General features: G+C 52.0%; 4 protein-coding genes and 4 non-coding genes across 8 annotated transcripts; 6 read left to right on the forward strand and 2 right to left on the reverse strand.

Moving 5' to 3' along the window:
- ARC15 (arp2/3 complex subunit) lies at positions 1-1229 on the reverse strand. The gene is made up of 2 exons (XM_062892094.1): positions 425-1229; positions 1-366 (listed from the first exon to the last, which is right to left on the reverse strand). Exons 1-2 carry the CDS (start codon positions 805-807, stop codon positions 117-119), a joined length of 633 nt encoding a protein of 210 aa, XP_062740168.1. The 5' UTR covers positions 808-1229; the 3' UTR covers positions 1-116.
- A 230-nt stretch (positions 1230-1459) lies between these two features.
- On the forward strand, positions 1460-1546 carry QC762_0090150. Its single transcript has one exon. It is a non-coding gene; the product is annotated as a tRNA-Lys (tRNA).
- A 1527-nt stretch (positions 1547-3073) lies between these two features.
- Positions 3074-3144, forward strand: QC762_0090160. The gene has a single exon. It is a non-coding gene; the product is annotated as a tRNA-Gly (tRNA).
- A 453-nt stretch (positions 3145-3597) lies between these two features.
- QC762_0090170 lies at positions 3598-3688 on the forward strand. Its single transcript has one exon. It is a non-coding gene; the product is annotated as a tRNA-Lys (tRNA).
- Positions 3689-10953: 7265 nt separating this feature from the next.
- On the forward strand, positions 10954-11295 carry QC762_0090180 (uncharacterized protein; the record flags this gene model as incomplete). The annotated part of the gene is made up of 1 exon (XM_062884050.1): positions 10954-11295. The coding sequence occupies one exon, from the start codon at positions 10954-10956 to the stop codon at positions 11293-11295; it is 342 nt and encodes a 113-aa protein (XP_062740169.1).
- A 1536-nt stretch (positions 11296-12831) lies between these two features.
- On the forward strand, positions 12832-14964 carry QC762_604015 (uncharacterized protein; the record flags this gene model as incomplete). Its single annotated transcript, XM_062892095.1, is given in 4 exon segments — positions 12832-13008; positions 13014-13153; positions 13645-13672; positions 13821-14964. Coding segments are annotated over 4 exon segments (477 nt in total). The 3' UTR covers positions 13953-14964.
- Positions 14965-20444: 5480 nt separating this feature from the next.
- On the forward strand, positions 20445-20535 carry QC762_0090200. Its single transcript has one exon. It is a non-coding gene; the product is annotated as a tRNA-Lys (tRNA).
- A 320-nt stretch (positions 20536-20855) lies between these two features.
- On the reverse strand, positions 20856-22788 carry DBR1 (lariat debranching enzyme; the record flags this gene model as incomplete). The annotated part of the gene is made up of 2 exons (XM_062892096.1): positions 22580-22788; positions 20856-22520 (listed from the first exon to the last, which is right to left on the reverse strand). The coding sequence occupies exons 1-2, from the start codon at positions 22745-22747 to the stop codon at positions 20856-20858; spliced, it is 1833 nt and encodes a 610-aa protein (XP_062740171.1). The 5' UTR covers positions 22748-22788.
- Positions 22789-22831: the final 43 nt, after the last annotated feature.

Raw genomic sequence — 22831 nt, forward strand, 5'->3', positions numbered from 1 at the left:
CGTCGTCAATGTCATTGTATTTTGGCCTGTCGCTCATGAAAACGCCTTGTAAAAATATTCCCCTACACTGTTCTATCCGCCTGTTTCCTGGAATTCGCATGTACAATGCAACTGTCTTATACCCTCCGGAAATCAGTCATGACTCTCCCAATGCACCCCAGCCCGGCCACATCCACCACCTTCTCATGCCAACTAAGCAAGACGCTCATGGCGGCGCCGGTGGAGTCTCCGGATGTTATCCCGGACCTGTTGCCAATCTGAGTGAACCCCGTTGCCTGGGGCGTCATCAACTTGGTTGGTGTTCTCGGGCCGTTGCCGGTGTGCTGGCTGGAGATACCGCTCGACGTGGCCGCCATACCCTTGTACCTATTCACATCATGTCAGCATGTGCCTCGCCCCCTTTTTTGCGCCAACAATAACTGACAAGTACTTCATCAACACGTCCAAGCTCTCGCTACCCCTATCATCATTGTAGATCTTTTGCAAAAGAGGCGTCATCTCGTTCACCTTGATCCTTTGCAGCACCTCGATGACGGTCTGCAGATGCGTTTCCTTGGCCAGATCTGGAGCATTGTAAATTGGATTCTCGAGAGCCGACCGCAGCGCGCCCTCGGCATCGCCCGCTTGGAGGAGCTGGCGGATCTGAGACTGGAGGTTGCGGGCGTCTTGGTCGGAGAATTCGGGCTGGGGAGGGTGGAGGGTGGAGAGAGGGAAGTTCTGGGAGGAGTCGGGGTCGAGGGCATCGATGTTGATGGTGCGCCAGGCATCGGTGAGCGAGGACTCGGTGTGTTGTTGGATAATAGACATTGCTGGGCTATTTCTCTGTGGTTATACGATTTGTGCGGTTTTGGATATTGTGAAATTGAGATCGTGGCACTGTCGGTTGGAAGTGGTGATGTTGAGAAATAGTGTTGGTTGATAGCTCCGTGTGGAACTGGACTGCTGGACAGCTTGACGTTGCGCATGCAGCTTGCGTTGACGAGGCAGAGAGACGGGTTCAGGCAAGCTGCGCCCTGCCCCGCACTGGTCCGACGGTGAGCTTACGGCCCCACCCCGGGGCTCCACTGCCGGTTTCTGAATGGGGCCGGAGCTCTGCGGGGAGGACTCGGGGCTTAAACAGACTTTATGTTAATCAATAGTTTACAGTCTTTACTTCGCTTCTTCAAATCACTTTTGAGCATACCAAGCCCTAAAACAAGAGACATTTGAAGCTCACGGCATCCTTTTCCCTCAAACCTTACTGGTTTTCGTGCTTTCACAAACAGCGCCAACCCTGAAAAATGCTCCCTTGGCTCCGGATCCCTGGTTCAACTTTTCAAGGTATTGCCCAGCAAGTGCCCACACACACCTCCCAGAAACCCGCACCCACCCACGCACAACAAGAAAAATCTCTTCCCTCACATTAACCCTTCTCCCACTGCTGAATCTAACAACGAAGCATGGTTGATCGTTAGCCACTGCCCGGCTAGCTCAATCGGTAGAGCGTGAGACTCTTAAGGAGTACTCCGAAATCTCAAGGTTGTGGGTTCGACCCCCACGTCGGGCTCAATTCCCGTCTGAACGACATTTAAGACCATGTTATTTTTTGTATTTTTCTTTTGACTTTTGTTGCTCTTCATCTTGCTGTTGATGGCATCTCACTCTCACCATTAGTGCAGGGTGTTAGTGGATGGACAATATACCTAATATCAACCTGAATTAGGAGAGTAGTGTATTCCACTCACCATGAAGCAAGACTTCACCGCCTTATCTTTTGATATGACTACTACTAGAAACACTACCTGTCTGGTTCGTGAGCAACATAGAGGGTATTCTTTCTTTCTTTACGAGCATAGCTTGACCGTTACAGACCCTCGTGTATACCTCGATTAGCTAAACTACTTAGATATTGTAGGCCTCGAAAACCACATTAGACTTACAACGACAAGAATGAGTAGGCCATATTTCCCAGGTTCTCAAGAAACCACATCTGGTGTACTGAGTCGGCTCCTGCAATCCTCCTTGTCTTCATTTCTGCAGTCCTCGCGTTTCTCATCGTCTTCGTTCGCCCGGTCTTCGGTATGTACTGCATCCTCGTCCCAGGTAGAATAACTCTCCTCACCAAGGTCGTCCTCAATAAGATCCTCTATCTCACTTGTACCTTGCTGCCAAGCGTGATGTTTTTCCAGAGGGCTTGACCTCGTGGGCGAGATCTCTATCGATGGGAGGATATCAGAGAGAATTTCTTGAGGATCACGCTTCCTAGCTGTGTTCTGAGAGCCATCTTCTCCGGACAAATCGAGAGGGTCTCCCTCAGAGTCAGATATTTCAGACTTTTCCCGCTTCCTATGATCCCGTCCCTATACAATCAGCAAAGCCTGACTATCAGCGTACCGTCAAGAGCGCTGACCTCGGGGGAGATGAAGAGGCCCAGCCATTATGTGCCGGCCAAATGTTGGATTCCTCTCCCAACCTCGGAGGCTCAGGCTCTAGTTTGGTCCGTTTCCGTTTTAGAAGCAAAGGGGAACTTGGGGGCGGTTGACGCTTCGCGGAACAGGTGGTGGCCATGTTTCTTGGAGATATATGGGCACAAAACCTAGGCGAGATGCCCACAGCTCGCAGTTCTAAAGGTTGAAGAGGGTGCGTGTTGACCTTCTCCCCGCCATATGCAATAGTGAGATGCCGGGTTTGGAAAGAACCAGCGTTCATGTACCCACACAAGTCATGTACTGCGTAGGTAGGTTCCTTCCTCTCGATCGTCGAAAGCACTGTCGCACTTTCCCGTCCTTGAGCAACCAGCCCCTGCTGTCTAGGTCCTCAACATTCTGCGGAAGGAACCAGAGCATCTAGGACAATGTTCCTGGCCGCTCGGGAACAGCACGTGCGAACATCCGCCCACGGGATGTTATTTAACGTTCCTTGCCACAAGTATTCATCATCAGTCGGGTAGACATGCTGCGAGGAAAGAATGCTGTTCTATAGCATCTCGTAGATTGCCATGGAAACATCAAAACGACAAAAGAACTTGGCAAAAAATGTATCGCCAGTCAGATAGATAGGCTGAAAACCTGGGCAAAAGAGAAGTCTTTACTTATGCATCAGCCGTGAATCGAACACGGGGCCCATCGATGGCAACGATGGATTTTACCACTCAACCACTGATGCTTTTTAGGGTTGTTACATGTTTAAAGGTGGACCTTGTACCTCAATTTGTAGCTTGTACCCACCCGCGATGGTGTTTCGAGTCAGACATCATGAGAAAAGGCATGGATATCATTCCCCCAACCTAGACCTCATCAAGCGAGAGGGTTGTATGCATACATGCCTGAAGTTCAGCTACAATAATAAATCTTATATACTAGTGTATTCTTCTTCTTAGACACCTTAACCACTCACCTTACACCTCTTAGGTTCCAACCACTAGCTACCTTTATCTAGCTGAAAAATGCACATCTAACAAAAGATAAGACCGACAACCTCAACCCAGCTATATGTCATAGAGAAAACCCGAACACAACGCCAGCTAGGTGGCCACCAAGCCCACAAAACCTAAACAACAAAAAGACATCATGACTGGCCTAATGAGAAGGAGAGATCGAATCGCATCGACGGGAATTGAGCCCGACGTGGGGGTCGAACCCATAACCTTGAGATATCGGAGTACTCTGTACATAAGAGTCTCACGCTCTACCGATTGAGCTAGCCGGGCAAGGTTATACCCATTGTTCTATGTGTGGCATGTCCCAGGGTGGGTTTATGTGTAGTGTACGGCTTTGTGTCTTGTGGAGGTTGATAAGAGGTGTTCCCTGGGGGCGAGCAGCACCACTGACTCGAGCTTGGGATTGGAAACAAGCTGGCAACACTTGGGTTTGTGAGGAAGCCTGGGTTCGAAAGGTTGGTCGTGTGGGAAGCTTGAGCTTGGAGTTGAACTTGAGCTATGAGCTTTTGGGATATGCTGTGACCATGTGCCTGAACATGTGCGAGCCTGAGGATATTCCTCCATGTAGGCAGTTTGAGCCAAGATGATCTGGGTCAACCTAACAGCTTGCCCACTCAACATTTTGCCCAAGTTAAAGATGAGTTTATTCTCAAAACGTGAGCTTTGTCAGTCCCAGGCTCTGACCACTATGGCTTGGATCTGGCTCTATTAAAATGATTATTAACACCAGAGAGGATGATTCTATCTTGTATTTGTCTTAATGACTGGCCAAGGGACTGCAGTTTTGAACTCTGTTTGTAACTGTAAAGCTATTGTGCTATAGGCAGAATGCATGAAAGACACAGCTACCAATATATCCTCAAAGCCATACCTCTCTTCCTTCCATCAAGCTCCAGGCTTCGAGGTCTTCTCACCTACTTTAGGTCTTTGTTCTCGAGCTTGCCTATTTATCTTTTACTCGAGGAAGTATATGCATGTACTGCTTAGATTTATATGGCTTGCAAAACCTATCATGCCCTATGAGGCAGTTCCAATTATATGTCGAATTTGGATTTCTATACGTTGAACCACGAGTGAAGCTCTGGGTATCAGGGCATCTGAAGAGCATGGCTGTCTTGCCCAATGGTCTATTTGTGGATGAGGCATCTCAATACCTTAGGTGCAGTAGAAGTCATTTCAACGGCCAGCCGACACTCTCCTGCCACCCGGGTCTAGGTAACTTCCTTTCTCGTCAAAAAGTTCGATGTGGCAGAGTATGATGTGCAGAATTGCCCAGTTCTCAGCCCTGGAAAGACATCATGCGAGGAACCCGGGCATCATAAACGACCGACCTCCCACCCAACCCTTTGCCCAATGACGAGAATACACCGTTGCTCACCAAGCCGTCACGATCCCGTCACAAACAAAACACATCACCCTCTATTCATTCCTCCTTATCACTCATGGTGTAGACCCTCTAGTCTCGCGATGCCATCACCAGTGTCTCCATATAACCCACCAGCACTTCGCAGCGACATCGTGAGCCTTCCAAGTCCCGTAACAAACTAACAGGTGTCAAACATACCAGTCAAATGTCACGGTCGCTTTCGCTTCTAACTCAGCAAGTTACTTCCTCCCTGAGTGATAAACTCGTTTTTCACACCCTCACCAGCCCATACCGTTTCAACTCCTTCGGCACGAGCAGCCGAGAACGGTACCCATGACGACCGGTACAAAGTGAAAGGAGCAAGGTGAACACAAAAGTCGGAGGGAACCAATCCTCTGAGTAATAACTCATCCAAGAAAAAAAGTTATCGTTGAGCATAACCTCCTGCTCACCGAAGGTGAGAGGAGAGGTCTGACCGTACACCACCACGAAACAGCCTTGTCAACCGACTGGCTGGTTGCCCAGACAAAACAGGGCTGTTGTTTGGAAAAATTTTCATTCCTTCCTGTTGGTTCTCACCTTCTAGCCCCGGGCGTGGTCGACCCGTCGGGTGCTATCAGGCAGGGTATTATAGCTCCGGGGTTGACACCTCTTTGGGATGAATGACACCCGCCATCAACCACGCAGCCCCCCAAAAAATAAAATAAAACGGTCAAACAACAAAGTCCCGACAGGCAGGGATCTTTTTTAGGTCTCTGTGGAGTTTTGCACGGGAAGACCGTGGTGGACACGCAGTGGGCTGCTGGTGGTGAGACGAAGGTGTGGAATTCACTTGGAGAAAGCACGCTGGAACATTTTTAACAACTGCCTGTTCGGTAGACAAACCCGTGAGCGCCGAGTTGAAGTTTTACTTTTTTTGTTTGGCTGTTCTGGGGTTAATACGGAGAAAGAGTGTACAGAACGGGTTCACATCCCGAATCAAGCAGGCTGTTGTTGAAGAAATCAAGGGACAGAGACGGCCTGAGCTTTAGGATTGGGTAGGTATCATACCACCGGCGTCCCCCCATCTTTCTCTCTTGGGATCTGGGGTTCGGTGGGAAAGAAATATCGGCAGCATGGGGCTCTATTAGTTAGCGTCTTCCCACGCGTGTGGCATCGGAGACGTGTTCCCAGGGCAGGCAAGTCAAAAAAAGTCACCTGCTTGACAGTCCATCCGCCTAGATTAGCGAAATATCATGTTCCATGAATGTGGGAGGAGCGGGAGAAAAAGAGGTTTCAAAGGCAAAGGGGCATGAGGAAGGTGGCCGCCATGACGGTAAATCTACCTGTGCCTTGGACAGGATGATGAGGCCATAGAGTAAAGAAATAATGCAGGAGCGGCAGTGGTGGTCACGGGCGATGATGGGTGTGTGTCGTAAAAACATCGCTCTCGCTACCAGCTCGCCAACATGTCAGGGCCGGCCGGTGATGAACAGGACAAATATTCAAGCCCAAATTTCACGAGCCGTCTTTCCCCGTCGCATATCCCCCAGATTTCTTTTGAGTGGTTGCGTTTGGATACGCACCACCCACATCGCATCGCATCGCATCCGCCTTGCATCTCGCATCGTGACCCCCCAGGGTAATGATCCAGAGGCAACCATTGCTTCTTTCCCTTACCTCGTGCTTCAGAACGATGACTCTCCTTCCCACACCAAGCCTCAGGAAATACCGAGCATTCGGGCCTTTGAGAGATGGTGGTATCAACGGGCGGGACGCGATTTCGCAGTGCAGATCGCGTTCACAGAGCAACTTGAAACGCGCCTCCCAAAACGTGGTTAGCTTCCATGCCGAGCACATGCCCAGCCGGCTGTTCGTCCCAGGAGCGACGATGACAGCAAACGGAGCAAGATAACGAAAAGGGAACAGAACCAGAGAAGGGGGAAAAAAAAAACCAAAAAAAAACCAAAAAACCGATATTACCAAGAATGGCACAAGCGGAAAGCTTCCCCGGCCGGTCCCAAACAAATGATATCCCCGTTTGGACGGTTGGAAGTCAAAGTCATGATGATGACCGCCGCTCGATGCAACACAACAGCCGACCAGGGGGAAGTGACTCTTGCTGCTAACCATTTTGCTGGAATTGGTGAATGGTTGCCCTGTGAGCCTGTGCGCGATCATTGGCGATAGTTGATTGAATGAAATGGCTTTGTTGATGGTGGTGATCCAGGTGATCCAGGTGATCCAGATGATCCTAGGGCCCATGTCTGCAAGGTTCCCAAAATGCTTCCAGAAGAGTTCACTGGTGATGATAGGGGCGCGTGCGCTTTTTCCAAGTGCTTGCAGAAATTTGAGCGTCCGTGTCATTTCTTCAAGACCTGGTCCGGCCCGCGCATGCGCCATGAGGACCCGCCCGTCCGGATTGCTTCCCCGTTCCTGCATCGCATACGGAGTACACTACAACAACACGCCCAACACCGGGCAGCGGCCAGGTTCGCGGCCAGAGTGTGCACTGATATCACCAGGGCATGCAGATGCAGATGACAGCATCGCCCGAGAATACGGATAGCCCGCACCGTATCGTCTGCTCGCTCTTCCTTCTGCGTCATTGCGACGTGCAGAAAAACGATATGCGCAGTGGAGTTTGGCGACCCGGGTGACCCGGGCCCTGTGGCAGGCTTTGCAGAAATGGGCTTAGCCTCATCGCGGTTGATGTTCCGTTGGGTCTTCTGGAAATTTGGATCTGAGTGCTGGGCAACAGACAGCTCGACAGGCCACCTGCTCCGTTTTGTGCTGATGGGGCCATTGCTGCCTCGTAACGGAGGTCAATCCAGGGATGCTGACAGATGGCCACAAAAACGGACCAGCTCTCGTCCAGTGCTGTTCTTCGCCAATCTTGAAATCGCAGCGAGATTGGGCTCATATGCGCCACCTGAAATGTGGGATCAACACTGTCTCAAAACCGTAGAGGCAGAGCTTCACTTGACACGTTCCGGCCGCAAATGGGTGCAGGCAGCAACCCTGGGCTGCTCGATGCAGACGAGAAACATCGAGCTGTCAACCTGACGATCCTTGGCTGGCGGAACACACGTTCGGCCGTCACATGATGAGGCACAAATGCAATGCCCAGCACCGTGAGTGGACGCCTGTGCGTGAATGGAAATCTTCCCTCAACTGCCAATCTTCCCATTACGCGCCTGCATGACGGTGCATGGTCGATCTGAGCCTTCCGTGTGGCCGCTTGTCCCGATGCGCCGCACCAGCTGTCCAACATAGCCAGAGCCAGCCCCGACTGATGAGTTGTACATATGTATGTCGCTGCTGAAGAAGGACAATATTCCAAAAAAGAAAAAAGAAAAAGAAAAAGAAAAAAAAAGGACTTGCCATATGCAGCAGCAGCAGCAAGCTAAAGACGGGACCGACCGAGTGGGAGTTGGAGGAGTTGCTGCAGCTCCCTCTCTGCCCTGCGTGGTGTTCTGGGGTCTGCTGGTGAGCTAATGCAGGAACAGAACCAGACCCCTGGATAAACTCCGTCCTGTCGGCCGCTCACGCGTGGCAACAGCTTCCTGCAAGGTACCGTATCAGCAACGGAGGCACCCGAGACTCAGGCGGGAGCAAAGTACCCAATACTTTGATCCCATCGTCTCACCAGAAAGGGGGTGAGCGGGGGCCAAAACCTCAAACAACATCATGGGTACCTTGCCAAGAACCCTCCACCTCCCTCAGCTCACCACTTTCTTCTCCGACAAGACCTGGCCACAGGAGTGCCTGCCGATGGGGTTCACAACACGTGTGAGCTTGCCCTGCGCCTTGCCATGGTATGTTTCCTTCGTCTGGGTCGCCTCTGATAAGTTCGGTATCGACGAAGGCGTACCCCTTTGTTGAGGGGGGGTGCATGATGACAAGGCTGCCCAAACACCTGGTTCGCATTGCTGATTGGAATGGGGCAAAACGGTCGACATGGCATCGGGCAGCCAAACTGCCGCGTCATCCTGCAGTAAGGTAGGTGACAGTTACCTATCATTCGGCGAAAATGGTAGTAGCGTAGGTAGAAACCCCCAAGGCTGATGGTCTTACAACTTCCCATGTCGATTGTACAGTGAGTGAAAAAAAAAAAATCGTCTTGTATCGTTCATACCTACCCGGGACACCGTGACATGGCATCAGGCTGTGAATCGAGTTGCGGGTTCAAGAACGTGGGGAGGCGAGGTCGGTACATAATTCGAGCCTCGCACGGCAGCAGCTATTTCCAGTAGACTGCACCGTGTCCCCAGAAATAGTGATGGGTGATGAATAATTGCAGAAAATACGACGGCTGGCGACACAATGTGCTCCCTTGCCGTTGCATCGAGTGTGAAGGACAGGATGTATCTCCGCAGGGTTCACCTCGGTGTGTGCCCGTTCGTGTTTGATTGCAACATCTCATATCCATTACGCTGGATGACAGCGAGCCGAGACCACCTAGTCGTGGTGAAAAGTGAACGAGGCTGGCCTTTGTTTCATAACCTACGGAGGAGGCCCCCACCTCGGCCCTCGGCGCTCTCGTGGCAGAAACGTGGGCCGGCTGGCGCTGGGCTCCCAGAACGGGAGGTGAGATTGGCAGCGGTGGAAGGCTTCCAGAAGGTTTCTGCTGCACGAGATGGCTGGTGGAAGCGGCCGGCACTGCTGGGCCAAGACGGATCGATCAGTTGGGTCGATCCTCGGTTTTCCCTTTCCCAGCAGGCACCGTTGGATGGCCCGTTTTCTCCCACGCTGCAACCTGGAATGCTGGGCACAACTACTGCGCTGGAATATATGGGATGCCAAACCGTCCTGCATGCATCGGAGCATAGTTTGTGCGTCCCCGAGTAAGCCACTATGCTGCCGATAGACCTGGCCCGAGACTTTGTTAGTGGTGTCCAACTTTGTCCAACTCTGTCCCACCCATCTCAGACTCCATGATGATGACGCCTCGCTTCATTGCTTTTGTGCTCACCTGATCTGCTGTCTCGGCCAGTCGTGTCGAGGACTCGGAGTGAATCCAATATATATATCAGTTGAGTCTATCCATCCCGCATACGGACAGGCGGATGGGCGTTTCGTGGGTCGAGGTCGTGATACTCGATGGTTCCGACTAATTTGGTTGTGCTCCTCGCCGTCCGTCGTTGCACAGCAGACGAAAGCTACGTGCCCACTGATATCTGCCCGAGAACAGGTTGGACAAGATATTCAGCTGCCCTCGTCCTTGCTGCTTGTTTGGACGCCTCAAGTTCCCGTGTTCCGGCGGAGAGAAAAATAGGGGACAATAACACGCGCTGAGCACGGGGGAAAAGGCCATCCGCCTCCCGGGCGATGCTGTTGTGCAAGTAAGTAGAGTAGGTAACCTCCGCAACTGCGTGCGTAGAGGATGTGGGTGGTACTTTGATGGTCTAAGACAAAAATCAGATACATCAATTTTGCAAATATTTACCAAGTCTCCATTCTACGCAGTGAAGCATCCGACATGCTGTAACGGCGCGCGCGCTGTCGAGAGAGCACCGGATATGCGACCCAGTTCCTTCTTTTGTGGTCTTGCATGCGATGGGGCGGTGGATTGGGCATCACCGCATCGTTTTGGACGCTTGATCTGTCCCCGGTGTTTCTTCCGGCTCCTCACCTTGGGGCATAGGGCCAGCATCGTGAGCGCATGCCGGCTGTCTTTCTTCTTTAGCTCACCGCTCAATCACCGGCAGTTGGCGTGCTTCATGTGTTGAAACCCTCTTGGGCGCCCATCGCCAGCCGTTGGTGGTGTCTGACGCAAAAATTCAAAACTCGAGGCGAGAGGGACATCAGTGAAAAGTATTTCCGCATGGCGAGTCGTTTTGACTACGATGGAAGACAACCCCGTGGCCGGGTAGCACACCGTGAGGAAGGAAACGGAGGCTGTTCCGGTGTTACATTCCCATAGCCCCTCCACCTAGCCCCGCCCCCATCTGTACATACCAACAATACCTGACAGATACAGCACCCAGCGCTGTAAAACTACAGCGGACCGCACCGAAAAATGCTTGTGCTTAGAAACACTCAACGGCCGTGGCTGACGACCAGATGGCATGGCTGCCTTGAGCTCTAAGCCCTGAGCTGAGTCATCAGCCTTCGTGCGTGAGGTGCGTGTTGTAGTAGGTAGGTAAGTTATGTGCTGCATCATATACGGGGCAGGTATCGGTCTTGCATGCCATCTTCCGATCTTTTTGACCTTGGCTCGGATCCGGCCCTGGAGCAGACGGCATTGAAGAAGCAGCGGAGTGGAGAGATGCCCCTAAAGTTCAACCGACTGGGCAGCAACCAGCAGCGGATGCAGCAGCATGCGAGGCCACCTAGACAGCTTGCCTATCATCCACGCGAGGCTCTCCATCAAGACGTTCCCGATAGCACTGGACAGAGGGCCTGCCCCGGACTCATGGCATGCAGGCGACTGGTCTCGACTCGCAGACAAGGTGAGCTGTTCGTGCCATGCACGATGATGACAGCATACCCCGCGACGTTGGGCGTCTTTCCCATCTGGGGTTCTTAGCTTGGGACAGCTATATCGAACTCAGTTCCTGCTGCTTTGCGTCTGTCGGCCGAATGGTGATGGTCGAGGACTCGAGCTACCCGGGCCTACCGATCTGCTTGGTCGATAGGCCAAGAATGCCATGTACAACGGCAGACGTGGACCCCCAGTTAGCCAACACTATGGGCTGTGAGCAGCTTCGCTATCAGGTGTGGGCCTAATAATAGGAATATATATCTGATGCAGTGCCACGACGACCAGCAGGTGGGAAAAGAGCCTATTATGCGGTGCACAGATGCATGGATGGATCTTCCGGGGGATGTGTCTCGAGTATCACGGTACCTCACTGGTTCCCAGATGGGAGCGCACCCGACTTGTTTTGCGCGCCATGCTTTCGGCGATCCACCCGTGGACCTCCTCTCAGGTGGTGTGTAGTGTGGTGTGGTATGGTGTGGTGTGTGGTCTATGAAGCTTTGCTGGCGCTTATCTCGATGCGGGCTTTTTGGAGCAGCGAGTTGGAGATTTGGAGGGTCCAGTCTACTCCGTAGAAGTGCCGTTGGAGAGAGATGGGGGGAGATGTGGGCAAACGAATCGAGGCCTTTTTGGAGACATGCTGTTCCTGTTTGGAGGATGTTGTCTGGGCTGTGAGAGTGTGATTGTGATGACATGACAGACCATGGTCAAAGCAAACGGACGGCGCAATCCAAGACACACACAAAAAGTTAAAAAAAAAAAATAATGAAAAGAATAAGGCAGGTGTGAATCTGATTGCTTAAAGGGCGCAAAGAAAGCAACTACACAAAAAAAGCTTTTTCTCTCTGTTTGAAATTGCACGGATACATTTGCAACGCCTGGAACGGAAGTCGCAGCCCGTTGTTGCCAGCCACTATTTCTCTCTACCAACTAAAGCTCCCACGCTCCTTCCTATCCTCCCGTCCAACATATGTCATCCATCCCGTCCATCCAGGGCAGGTACAACTCGGTCGGAATCAGCTTTGCAGGCACTGCCTCGGGGTTTCGTACGCAGCGCACCCCACCACCCGACGTTCCATGCCTAGGTAGCTACACTAAGGTACTCTCTGCATGGATTTAGAGCGACAACAACCAAGGAGGGGACTAAGTATTGCACATTTGTCCAGAAGTACGGGTGTAGCTCGTGGTTATGGGGCCGACTACAATACGGATTGGGAACGCATGTGGCTTGTGTATCCCCAATCTCACTCGGGCCATCGACACTCGTGTCCCCTTTCATCGCATGTCTATCCTGATGGGGGCAGCTGTGTGGACGTGCACCCGCCTGCAAATGCAACTGCACCTCCTGCTGGTCTGGTTCCTGGATTGCAGCGCTGTCCCAGCTTGTCGTTTGCCCGTTGCTTGTGCTGATCTGTGCCCTACCTAGGTAGATCCGGGCCGAGAATATTACAAAAACTGACAAGTTGCGACTACAAACAAGACGATGATGTCTTGTCATCGTCGCTGTGGTCGGCGTCTGGAGGGATGGCTCGACGCTATGCTCTGATGGTCACCTTGGTGCCCACAGTGTCGCACACTCACAGGATGCCGTTTTCCCAGCTGCCAGCGGTACATGGTACGTGTGTCCTCACGCTGAGCTCTCACGCTCTCGAGCTGTTGTGGGCCCAAACCACGATACCCCTGGCCTCAGGGAAATCCGCCGAGCCTGTCCGCTGGGATTCTGAGATGGTACATCCCGGTCCCAAAAAGGGGGACAACGGTGTCAGTTCTGGAACGGTGACTCTCCACGCACGTTGCTTTGGGTCGAAACGGAGCTGCCCAGGGGTAGCAGGGATAGCAGGGGTAGCAGGGATGGGTACATTGGCTACAAGGTCACTCGGTACCTTTGGGGTGTCAGAGAAGGGAGGTGTGCAATTCAACGCCAACGCCAGGCCCGGGGGTAGCAAGGGCAGGGCACCCAGGGAAAAATAGGCTGCTCTCATCATTCCCTTGTGTCCCAGCGATCCCATCCTCATTATAAGACCAAAGGGCCCCCCTTCCCCATTCCGAACATTTTCTTGGATTCCCATCATCACACACCTCACCCTCTTCCTTCTGGCACAGGCTCCTTGTTGTTCTTGCCCCTGACTCCGGTCTCCTGTTACCATTGCATCACCGACAGCCTCGACTTAATAATACAACTTCACATCCTTCGACTGGCCGACTTGAGAACCAAGTAATTCGAGGAACCACAGAGAAAGAACACGACGAGCTTGCCTCTGGACTGTCACATACTGCGCCTCGCTCGGAAAACCAACCGCGACAGCCGACAGCACCATACATAAACCGCCATCAGCATCCCCTGACCTGACTGGACAACGCTCCCTTGCATCATCATCGCTTCAACCGCTTCACCAGTCCTTCGCCCGTCGAGGACTTCTACACTGTGAGTCACTTGCCTCTTTTCAGGAAATTTAAATTTTCCCATGGGTTGCGACGCTTGGCCGTGCAACACCACTTTCCCTTGGTCTATATATATCGCCTGCGGTGCGGCACAGAAGGAAACGAAATGTGCTAACATGGCGCCGTGTCAGCTTCGAGTCCATTTTCGCTTCACACACACATTCACAATGATTGTCAGAGAGTCAGAACCCCACGCCAACTTCGGCCGCGGTGCCTATGACACCACCGGAGTGCCAAAGCCGCCTCCTCCCAAGCCCCGGTAAAGACCTCTCATATCGACCGGGAGATCAGCTGCAACCAATCGATTTTCCATGCAGATGCAGAGGCGGCACCCATCTCTCGAATCACCACCCACATCCATTCCATTTCGATCCATCCTGAGGAGGAGCGACATTTTTTATCCCACGATATCGACTTTAATCGCGTCTGTACCACAACTTTTACCACCTTTCCCACCCCTTACTCTTTACCTAATCGGCGGTCTCGCATTCCTCTACGTCACTTTTAATTACCATTCCTTACACATGATACATTTATCGGCTCGGTGCCACTTGCTTCCCAGCAGCAAGTAAGGGAAGAGAAAAACGGGAGGCTTTCATTCCGGATCTTTTTGTTTCTTGTCGGCTGCGCGGCGTTCAGATATATAGATGGATCGGCTTATTGATTTTTACGGGCGGTTTCCTCACTCACCACTCATAATCGACACCGATCCGCCCTAATAAGCCATCACGGGCACATGAACGGTTCTGCGGTCGCATTTCTGGAGAGTTTTTTTTTCCTTTTTCCCTTTTTTTTTCTTTTTCCTAGGGAGTCACGGTATGGGAAATCGGGATAAAGCAGGCACAAGAGGTGCTTGCGGCAAGAGTTTAAAGGGTCAAGGATTTTTTGGCTGGTTTTTGGGATGGGAATAAGGAACGGCCGGAAAAAAACTGATTCGCATATAGACTCTTTGCATTTGTTTTTTTTTTATCTGTATTTTTTTTCTTTTCTTTCGACGTCTTTGTCTTCCTCACGGGGACAAGCGTCTACACTCGACGACACACATTTCCTTTTACCCTGTCATCACTACCTGTACACAAGCGGAGGAGTTTAACTTTTTTGAAACTTCGGCCACGAAGGGTTCTGGGCTGGGTCCGGTTCGCAAAGATACCCCCCATGGTTTTTTTCCTTTTTATTTACTTTAGACATGTATATTACACGATGGCTTCACAGCCAGCCCAGCTCTGACCGACTGGGCACCAGGATCTGAGAAAATAATACGGATTCAACCTCTTACTTTTTGGCTCCTATCATGGCAATGTGAAACAAGCAGGCGGGAGGTAGCTGAGAAGAAGCATCGCGTGGTGATAGTCGTCATGATTGAGCAACCACAACAGCACCTCCGAGGAAACAGGAGAGTCATTTCCACTCATTCCCCCTTTGGCTGTGTTACCTACTCAACCGGGCAATCAACACGTCGATAACAACAACCTCCATCACCCAGATCGCACCCCCACTCCTCCTCAAGCCAGCTACTCAGCCCTACACAGCTTTTCTCACACCGAACGACGCGGAATTCTGAAACGTTCCTCCCCCCCCACTGGGCCGCCGGGAGTCCCGTGGGGTGCCCGCGGGGTGTGATGTGGGCTGGCGGGATTACTCGGGTGTACTGCGTATATGTAGTATTAAATCCGGAATCGAACCTCGTCGACATTCTGACTGATGACAGAGACTATATCCTCAGGCACACTCCGTCCTGTGTAAAGGAGGCAATGCAGGTTCTTTGTGCATCGCGTGGGGAGTCATACCGAGCAGTTAGGTAAGGTAGGTATGAATAGAACCACTACACAAAACTCTGAAAACCAATGAATAAACTAACCCGTCCGTTCCACACCTCTCCGAGAACCGAGAGCGGTCCCGGCCCAACCACCGCGCACACCCGACCCGACTGCTCGGACTCACCGTTGAACATCACTCTCGCAACTGCCGACGTCATAATATGTGTTCCCTCGCTCAGGTACCAACGGTCTTCTTGTTTTTGCTGCTGCATGAATACAAAGCCAGTAGTCTAAAAATGTTTCGGGCCGGGCAACAGGATTGGATCGGTCGTAAATGGCCCGAAACGAACTTTTGGGTGTTTTTTTGGGGGGGCGGGGGGGGGAGGACGGTTTCTTACTGTACTGCTTGCTGCTGCTGACCGGCAACAAAGTCCGAAGCTTCCGAATGGACCATATTCTCTGTATGTAGGTAAGTAGGTTTCGTCCCAGCAGGGTGGCTCGGTAGGTGCATCAGGAATACGTAAGGTTTAGTGTAGGCAAGGCAAGGCAAGGCAAGGTACGTTACATCTGCATGTAATGTATGTCCCATCACCCATTTTTATTTGGCTTGTTTCTCATGCATGGTGACCAACAAACAGTAGTGTGTACATTTACCGTAGCTTAAAAGGGAACTTAACTGTGTGATGGATGGACACACACATACACACACATACCGTACAGATGATGACAAAAAGCCTCTAGTGTGTGTGATTGTACGGCAAAGCAAACCCCCAGATTAAGTGTAATGGTGGGCAGTAGAATGTTCTATGGAGGATGAGAAATGCAAGCCCACTGCCGGTGGGGAGAAAGAAGAGTGGGTTGTGCTACACTTGGTGGGAACATACTATGGGAATATGTATTGACGGCACAGCACAGTCAGGAAGACAGGTATTGGGTTGCTTTCTAGTGAGAAGATGGTGGGTTACACACCAGGCAGGCTTCTACCGCTGCCCCCTTCGGCCACGGGACCATAAAAATCCCAAACCACGTTTCCCATGTTGCTGTGTCGGTTGGGGACTTTGTCTATGGGTGGCTGTAGTGCAGAAGCAGAGTTGGTGTACCAAGTGTGGATGATATCAATGGGCACAAGCATACAATAATAAGGGTAGGTGAGAAATGAAGATGACGGCATATGTCTGTCGAGTTTCTCATGTTCTTTCTTGCAGGCTGACCCTGCGTCTTGCGTGGAGTCCATATCCGCAGCTGTTGGGGATGGATCGGAGAAGGTTGCGAATTGCAGGGGTGAAAACGGACAACGTCCAGTTTCGGACCCGGGACTGCGGACCTGGGACGGCCCCGTGCAGTCTCCTTTGCTGCACGATGCACCGGGAAAGGCCGCCGGGGGTGGGGTGCTTCAAGATGCTGTGTTTTAGAGAGAGAACTGCCCCCCACTTGCCTCTCCCTTTCATGGACACAGACAGCTCATGCAAAGAAATGAAAGCCAATCACTGATAGCATGCCGTCTGGAAAATGCTCGCTTGTGGTTGACGTCTTTGGCTTGAGACTTTGTTTTGTTGGAATATGTGGCGTCTGGGGGTTGCTTTTGATGCTGAGTGAGGCACTTGAGGGAAACATTTGGGTGGGGTTGTCCAATTTGTGGCTTGCAATTCGAGGGATGATCCACTTCTGGCAGCCCGTGGACACTGGCATGCTCCCGGCAACTTCTCCCACCAATCTCCTGGAATGACCCACTCGTGACAACCTTCATATATTCAATTTGAACAGGCACGTGTATGCTGTCATCCAATGAGTTGGGAATCTCTGTCCGCAGATGAGTCGGTTGTATATTTAAAACTTTCGGTTCTTTTTCCTTCACTGCGGCACCGCCACAACACGGCTCCGAGCTAGCGCCGGATCGTATTGTTACACTACGTCTTCCATCATCGCCTATGCGCTGGTGGTCGACTACGCCGCCATGTGCGCAGCAGTCGATGGCCCTTTCGTAAGACGCAAGTCACCCAACTGAGAATGATGACCACCACTGTGAACATGTCGCACCGGGTATTCCCTTTTAGATCCCGCCCACCGTTCACTCTAGCGTTTTGCCTTTTGGCTCACCGACAAGCTACCGTCTGTTGCGGCGGTTCATCCCATCTCCCATCATCATCATGATCATCGTCATCACCACCAACCGCCAAACATCCCGTCGTTTCCGTCTGACATACGGGAGAAGTGCGTGGGGGTTGTTTGCTCACTCGTCTCGACGGTTGCCTGCTCCACCACGCCCAAACACCGCATTCACTGATATGAGATACACACGACTATCTGGCTACAAAGTTTCACCGCATTGGGCCAAATTGCTAATGGCACGTTGGTGGGGTGAGCTGTGATTGTGTATCATTTGATCTGTAACCTCACTTTCTTCTTTGTTTCCTCGTCCTTCTCTTCGATTCCCTTTCGTTGGACAGGACAGACTCTCGGCTCGTGTTTTCATTTGCACTAATGCCCATCAATGGGGCATCCGGAGCGACAGTCCATCGCCGGGCCTAGGAACGGTGATGCCGCCGACTGGTTGCTATGGGCTGACGGGTCGTCCATTCGCGCCCCCGGCCCAGACCGCGGAGGGATTCCCGGTAGGATGGCTCGTGATGGGTCGCTCTCGCTTGGGGCGTCGAGCCCGCAGGCGGCGCTCTGAGACAGGAGATGGTCCCCACTTGACAATCGCCAATCCTGGGACGGCGTCGCTTCTTGACGGTGATCGGTCCAACGAGCCTTTCCTCTCGAGGCTTGGTTCCTGATTAGGCGTCGGCCATTCTCAAATCCCACTGGGATTCCCTTGAAGTGGCACATTGGTATTGGGGTCCATTCCTTCTGGAAACTGTGGACACACACAGAAGCCTTCCCAGTCAGCGCCATCGCTTCCCATTTGCCGGTGCTTGGTGTCTGGGCACTACATTCGTCTGCAGCAGCATCACTTTAATCCCGACCCCTTGGGTCTTCTGTTGCTGTGTGATGGTCGAGCCTTGTGGCTTGAAGCTGAACTTTTCCCATCACTGTCCTTGCTTTGACAAGGTGACAAGCAAGCTCAACCAACCTGATATGTCTCATCGGTTTTGAAAACTCTTTCGCAGCTGGATGCTGCTTTTGGAAAACAGGAGACGTCATTGCCATCCAACTTTGATATGTCACTTGGCCCCCTGACGCAAATGCCAAAAAGGCCGACGTTTTCTTATTTCGAGACTTGGCGGCAGCGAATGACACAGAGGCAACCAAAGACACGGGAAGTTTGAAAAAGCAAATTCCAACTAAAGCCTCCCGCCACCAAAAAAACAGCTTTGGATTTTTGGTCTTGACCCATGAACAAAAGGCAAATAGTGACGCAGGGGAGTTGAATGAGGCACTTGCCCTCAAAGTCACTCTTTTCTCCCTCGAAACGGAGCACATCCCCAGCACAATTACGGGAAACACCCGCCGTTTTGGAAGACATCACCCTCCCCCAAGACAGTTCCCTTGAACGGCGTTAATCATCGCTAGTCCCACGTGCTTGACGCCGCCATACGCCACCGGTAGTCTGAGGGGTGTTTTCCCGGGGGCCCGAAGAGACCAACCGGATCTCGCCCGTCCACTTTCCCCCTTGCCCACGTTTTTTAGTGCAAACGGCGGCTCTGGTCGGTCTTGGATTGGGGCCGTCTCAAGCTGGCGTTGTGTCTCGGAGCCCCTTGATCCTATCTTGGTTTTAAGTAGTAAGCACCTTATCAGAGCTTTATCAGAGCTCCGGATGGGGGTGGGTATATTGAGACATCGAGATTAACTAGCTCTGAAAACGCTGAAAGGAAAAGGATGGGTTTCCCGACGACGGAGAAACACGAATCGGACCTAGGTTGGGATCTATCACGATCTCTGGTCAACTCTCTCGGTGGGATCTTCGATTGCATCTTTCCCGGGGGCTCGAGATGTCAAAACGGTGCGGTGAAACCCGGATGGGGAATAGACAAGGAGAGAGCCAAGGGTCTGTCGATGATAGTGGCCTTCGAGAAGTTCTAGCTCTGTCCCGAGTGGATGGTAGCTGGGATCGTTTGAGGCTGCTAGAATTAGGGCGAGGAGCGACAACAAGTGTGGCATGGAGGGTGTGAGGGCCATTAAGGGGTGTAGGTAGCACACATAGAAGAACAACGCACACCACACCACAGAAGGATCAGGTGTGGGTGGGATCGGGCATCAGTTTCGGCAGTAGCGGGGAATAGACAGGGACAAGATTGCCTCATGGCAAGGAGGTTCAGCTGTCTGAGGCAATACGAGGCGAATGGAGCTCAGCTTAGTGAGGTCTTATCAGCTCAACATTCTCTTCACGAGAACTTGTGTCTGTGCAGAAGTATTGTGTAAAAGATCACAGTGTGCATTTCGTTCAGCAAGTTAACGGGGCTTGAGCAGTTTGACAGTGAAAGCAGAAGTCAGAAATGAGCAGGCATGTCATGTCTGACCTGTAGAGACTGGGGATGAACATGAAGATTCTGACTATAGTAGACCAAACCTACCTATGTACCACTGGTTGGCGCCTCTAGGCCATCTTCAAGCCTCTCGGGGAATCTTTCAAGGCCTATCGTTCGTATTTCAAGGTCTGTCTCAAGCAGCACTGCAGCGGCCTACTATCTTGTCCTCGACGTTAGAGGGTGTCAACGACAACAGAAACTGACTTATTAAGCAGAATAATTAAGTCCAAATCCATAGATCTCAGTTCGGATTGGTACCTTGCCAAGAGTTCTATACATGTGTTTGAGAACAGCACATAGCTAGCAAAATACCTATCTATCGGCAGTCCATGCTCTCACCCAACCCAGAACTCAGATTTTGAGATACCTTAGAATAACAGGGACAAGCTGAGTTTCGAGTCATTGAGGAGGCAATATCAACCAGCCTCATCCCAACTTACACCATCCTCCACACACTCCACACTTCCACAAACCCTACTCATAAACCCACAGAATGTCACCACAACCATCAAATAATGGGTGTAGCCTTGCCCGGCTAGCTCAATCGGTAGAGCGTGAGACTCTTATGTACAGAGTACTCCGAAATCTCAAGGTTGTGGGTCCGACCCCCACGTCGGGCTCAATTCCCGTCGACAACGATTCGATATCATTTTTGTGGTATGCTTCAAAATTGTTTTATAGATGGCAGAGTCCTCGGTTGGGAGCAATACTCGCCTCCTCATGGGTGCAGTCAATAACCAAGTTCTTTTTGCTTCGTTGACGAGTATTGATCTGATTCTGATTTGCCTGGCCATTCGGACGATGATATGATAGTGATATGAGCACTGCTGTCCAGAGAGCAAATTGGTAACTTGTCATCGAAGAGCCGTTTTCGGCCAGAAGCTCCTACACCACTCGTCCACATGAACCGTCATGCGGTCGGAATCATACACAGACAACTCTAAAACTGACCGCCCCCTCTGCCTCGATAACCACCACCGCCACCCCTTCCACCTCCTCTATACCCACCACCGCCTCCACCTCCTCTTCCCCTATACCCACCACCACCTCCTCCCCGCCCTCTATACCCCCCTCCACCACCACCCCTCCCCCTCCCCTCTCTGCCCCCCCCACCACCCCTCCCACCCCTAAACCCCCCACCAAACTCATCTTCATCAGGCCCCTTCACCCTCCTCCCCTCCCTCTCTTCCTCACTCGCATCCCAATAATTCTCCACCCCCAACATCTCACAAAACCTTGCCATCTGCGGATTAGTATACTCCCTAGGCTGAACCTCCCGTCCCCGTTCCCAACCCCCCTCTATCACCGGCGCCGTCACCTCAAAATCCTCCGGAACCTCCATCTTCCCCTTCTTCACCAAATTCTCCTCCACCCACTCCTCATTCTCCCTGATCAAACCAAGGTAGTACTCCTCCCCTTTGTCCTCCGGGACCGGAGCACCGCGGATGCCAAAAGTGGATTTGATCGGCGGGTGGAAGGCCCGGAGGATGGAGAGCCATTCCTTGTCGTAGGCTAGCTTCACTGGGCGGGTGATGATGGTGGGGGAGGGGATCTCCATTAGTTGGAGGAAGGCTCGGCCGGGGAGGCACTTGTCTAGAGCCAGGAAGCGGGTTGTGGTGTTGGTTATAGTTTGGGGGACGGGTTGGCCGGGGGTGGTTTGGATTTGGGGGGTAGGTTTAGAAAAGGTGGATGGGAGGAGGGAGCGGAGGGCGTCGGTTTGTTGCTCTTCAGAATGGGGCTTGGATGAGGTGGTGGTAATAGGGGCTGAGCTGGTGGATGGACCAGCAGGGGTTTCTTCCTCGTCGAGGTCAAGGTCGATTTCATCCGGGTTATGTGCAGGGACAGCTGGCAGGACCGTGGCTGATTCCGGAAGTGTTGCTGATGCACATGGTTGAAGCTCTGCGGTAGGAGGATCGAACTTTTTAATGGCAGAATACTTGCAATGCAAGTGAGCAGAGAACCAGTACGGTGGCCGAAGGCGGTTCAGGACATAATCCGCAGCCGGGTTTCCCAACGACCCATCGTGTGACTCCCTCTGAAAATCGGGCTTCATTTTCCAGAGCTGGTTGGCGTCACCATGCTTCTCGATCCCTCGCGGCCAGTCGTGGCTGATGCCAATATCCACCTGTGTTCGCACCTGCAATAGCTTTCGAACGTCGATCTCGCGAACATGATAGAAGGACTTGGTATCGCTCTGGTTGAAGGGGAGACGCTCATGATGGGGTTTGCGATAGTCGTGGCCCTTCCAGATGCCACTCATGCCAGCGATTCGAATGGGTCCCAGTCGAAGAATGTTGGCGGCGCCCATATAGTAGATATTTGGGGCGACCCAGCCACCATAATGCAGCTCTGCCAGATGAGATGCTGCTTCGTGGTTGCCAGCAACAAAGATGGTGAGATAGGGGGCCTTTCTTTTCCCACTGTAATAGTCAGGGAAGTCGCCCAGTTCGCGATACTTGGCCGGGATGGACATGACCGTCAAGTCATCGGCGTTGCGGACGGCCTGAAAGTCACCGCCGATGATAAGGACATCGACGCCATCCCAGTTGCGCTCTTTACATGAGGCCGTGATGGTAGAGTAGATTGCGTTGAGGGTGCCATGACCCTAGGCTTGTTAGCTGAGAGCTCTTGAGTTTCTTGGCATCGAAAAAGCAGAGAACTTACACAGCCTTCAATGGCCACGCGAAGCGACTTGTCGCTCATCTTGCTTTTCTTCTGTTTGAATTTACACTTTGAAGACTTGAGACGAATCTGCAATCGAGTGACACCAAATGGAAATAACGATTGCCTTGGCGCCCAATGTGTAGCGGGAAGAGCAAGTTGACGGTTCATTGGTGTTGGGGAATGAATGAATGAATGAACAATCACAGCACCTGCTGAATTTTTGGTGGAGCGTCTACGTTGCTGTAATGGCGG

The sequence above is a fragment of the Podospora pseudocomata genome, chromosome 6 (genome assembly GCF_035222375.1).
Source record: "Podospora pseudocomata strain CBS 415.72m chromosome 6, whole genome shotgun sequence".
In the NCBI taxonomy this organism is placed as follows: Eukaryota; Fungi; Ascomycota; class Sordariomycetes; order Sordariales; family Podosporaceae; genus Podospora; species Podospora pseudocomata.

Excerpts from the sequence above, each read along its gene's own strand:
- ARC15 (XM_062892094.1), bottom strand. The coding sequence starts at position 807 with ATGTCTATTATCCAACAACACACCGAGTCCTCGCTCACCGATGCCTGG. Across the intron at positions 367-424 it reads GACGTGTTGATGAAGTACTT|GTACAAGGGTATGGCGGCCA; the intron begins GTCAGTTATTGT and ends TGATGTGAATAG.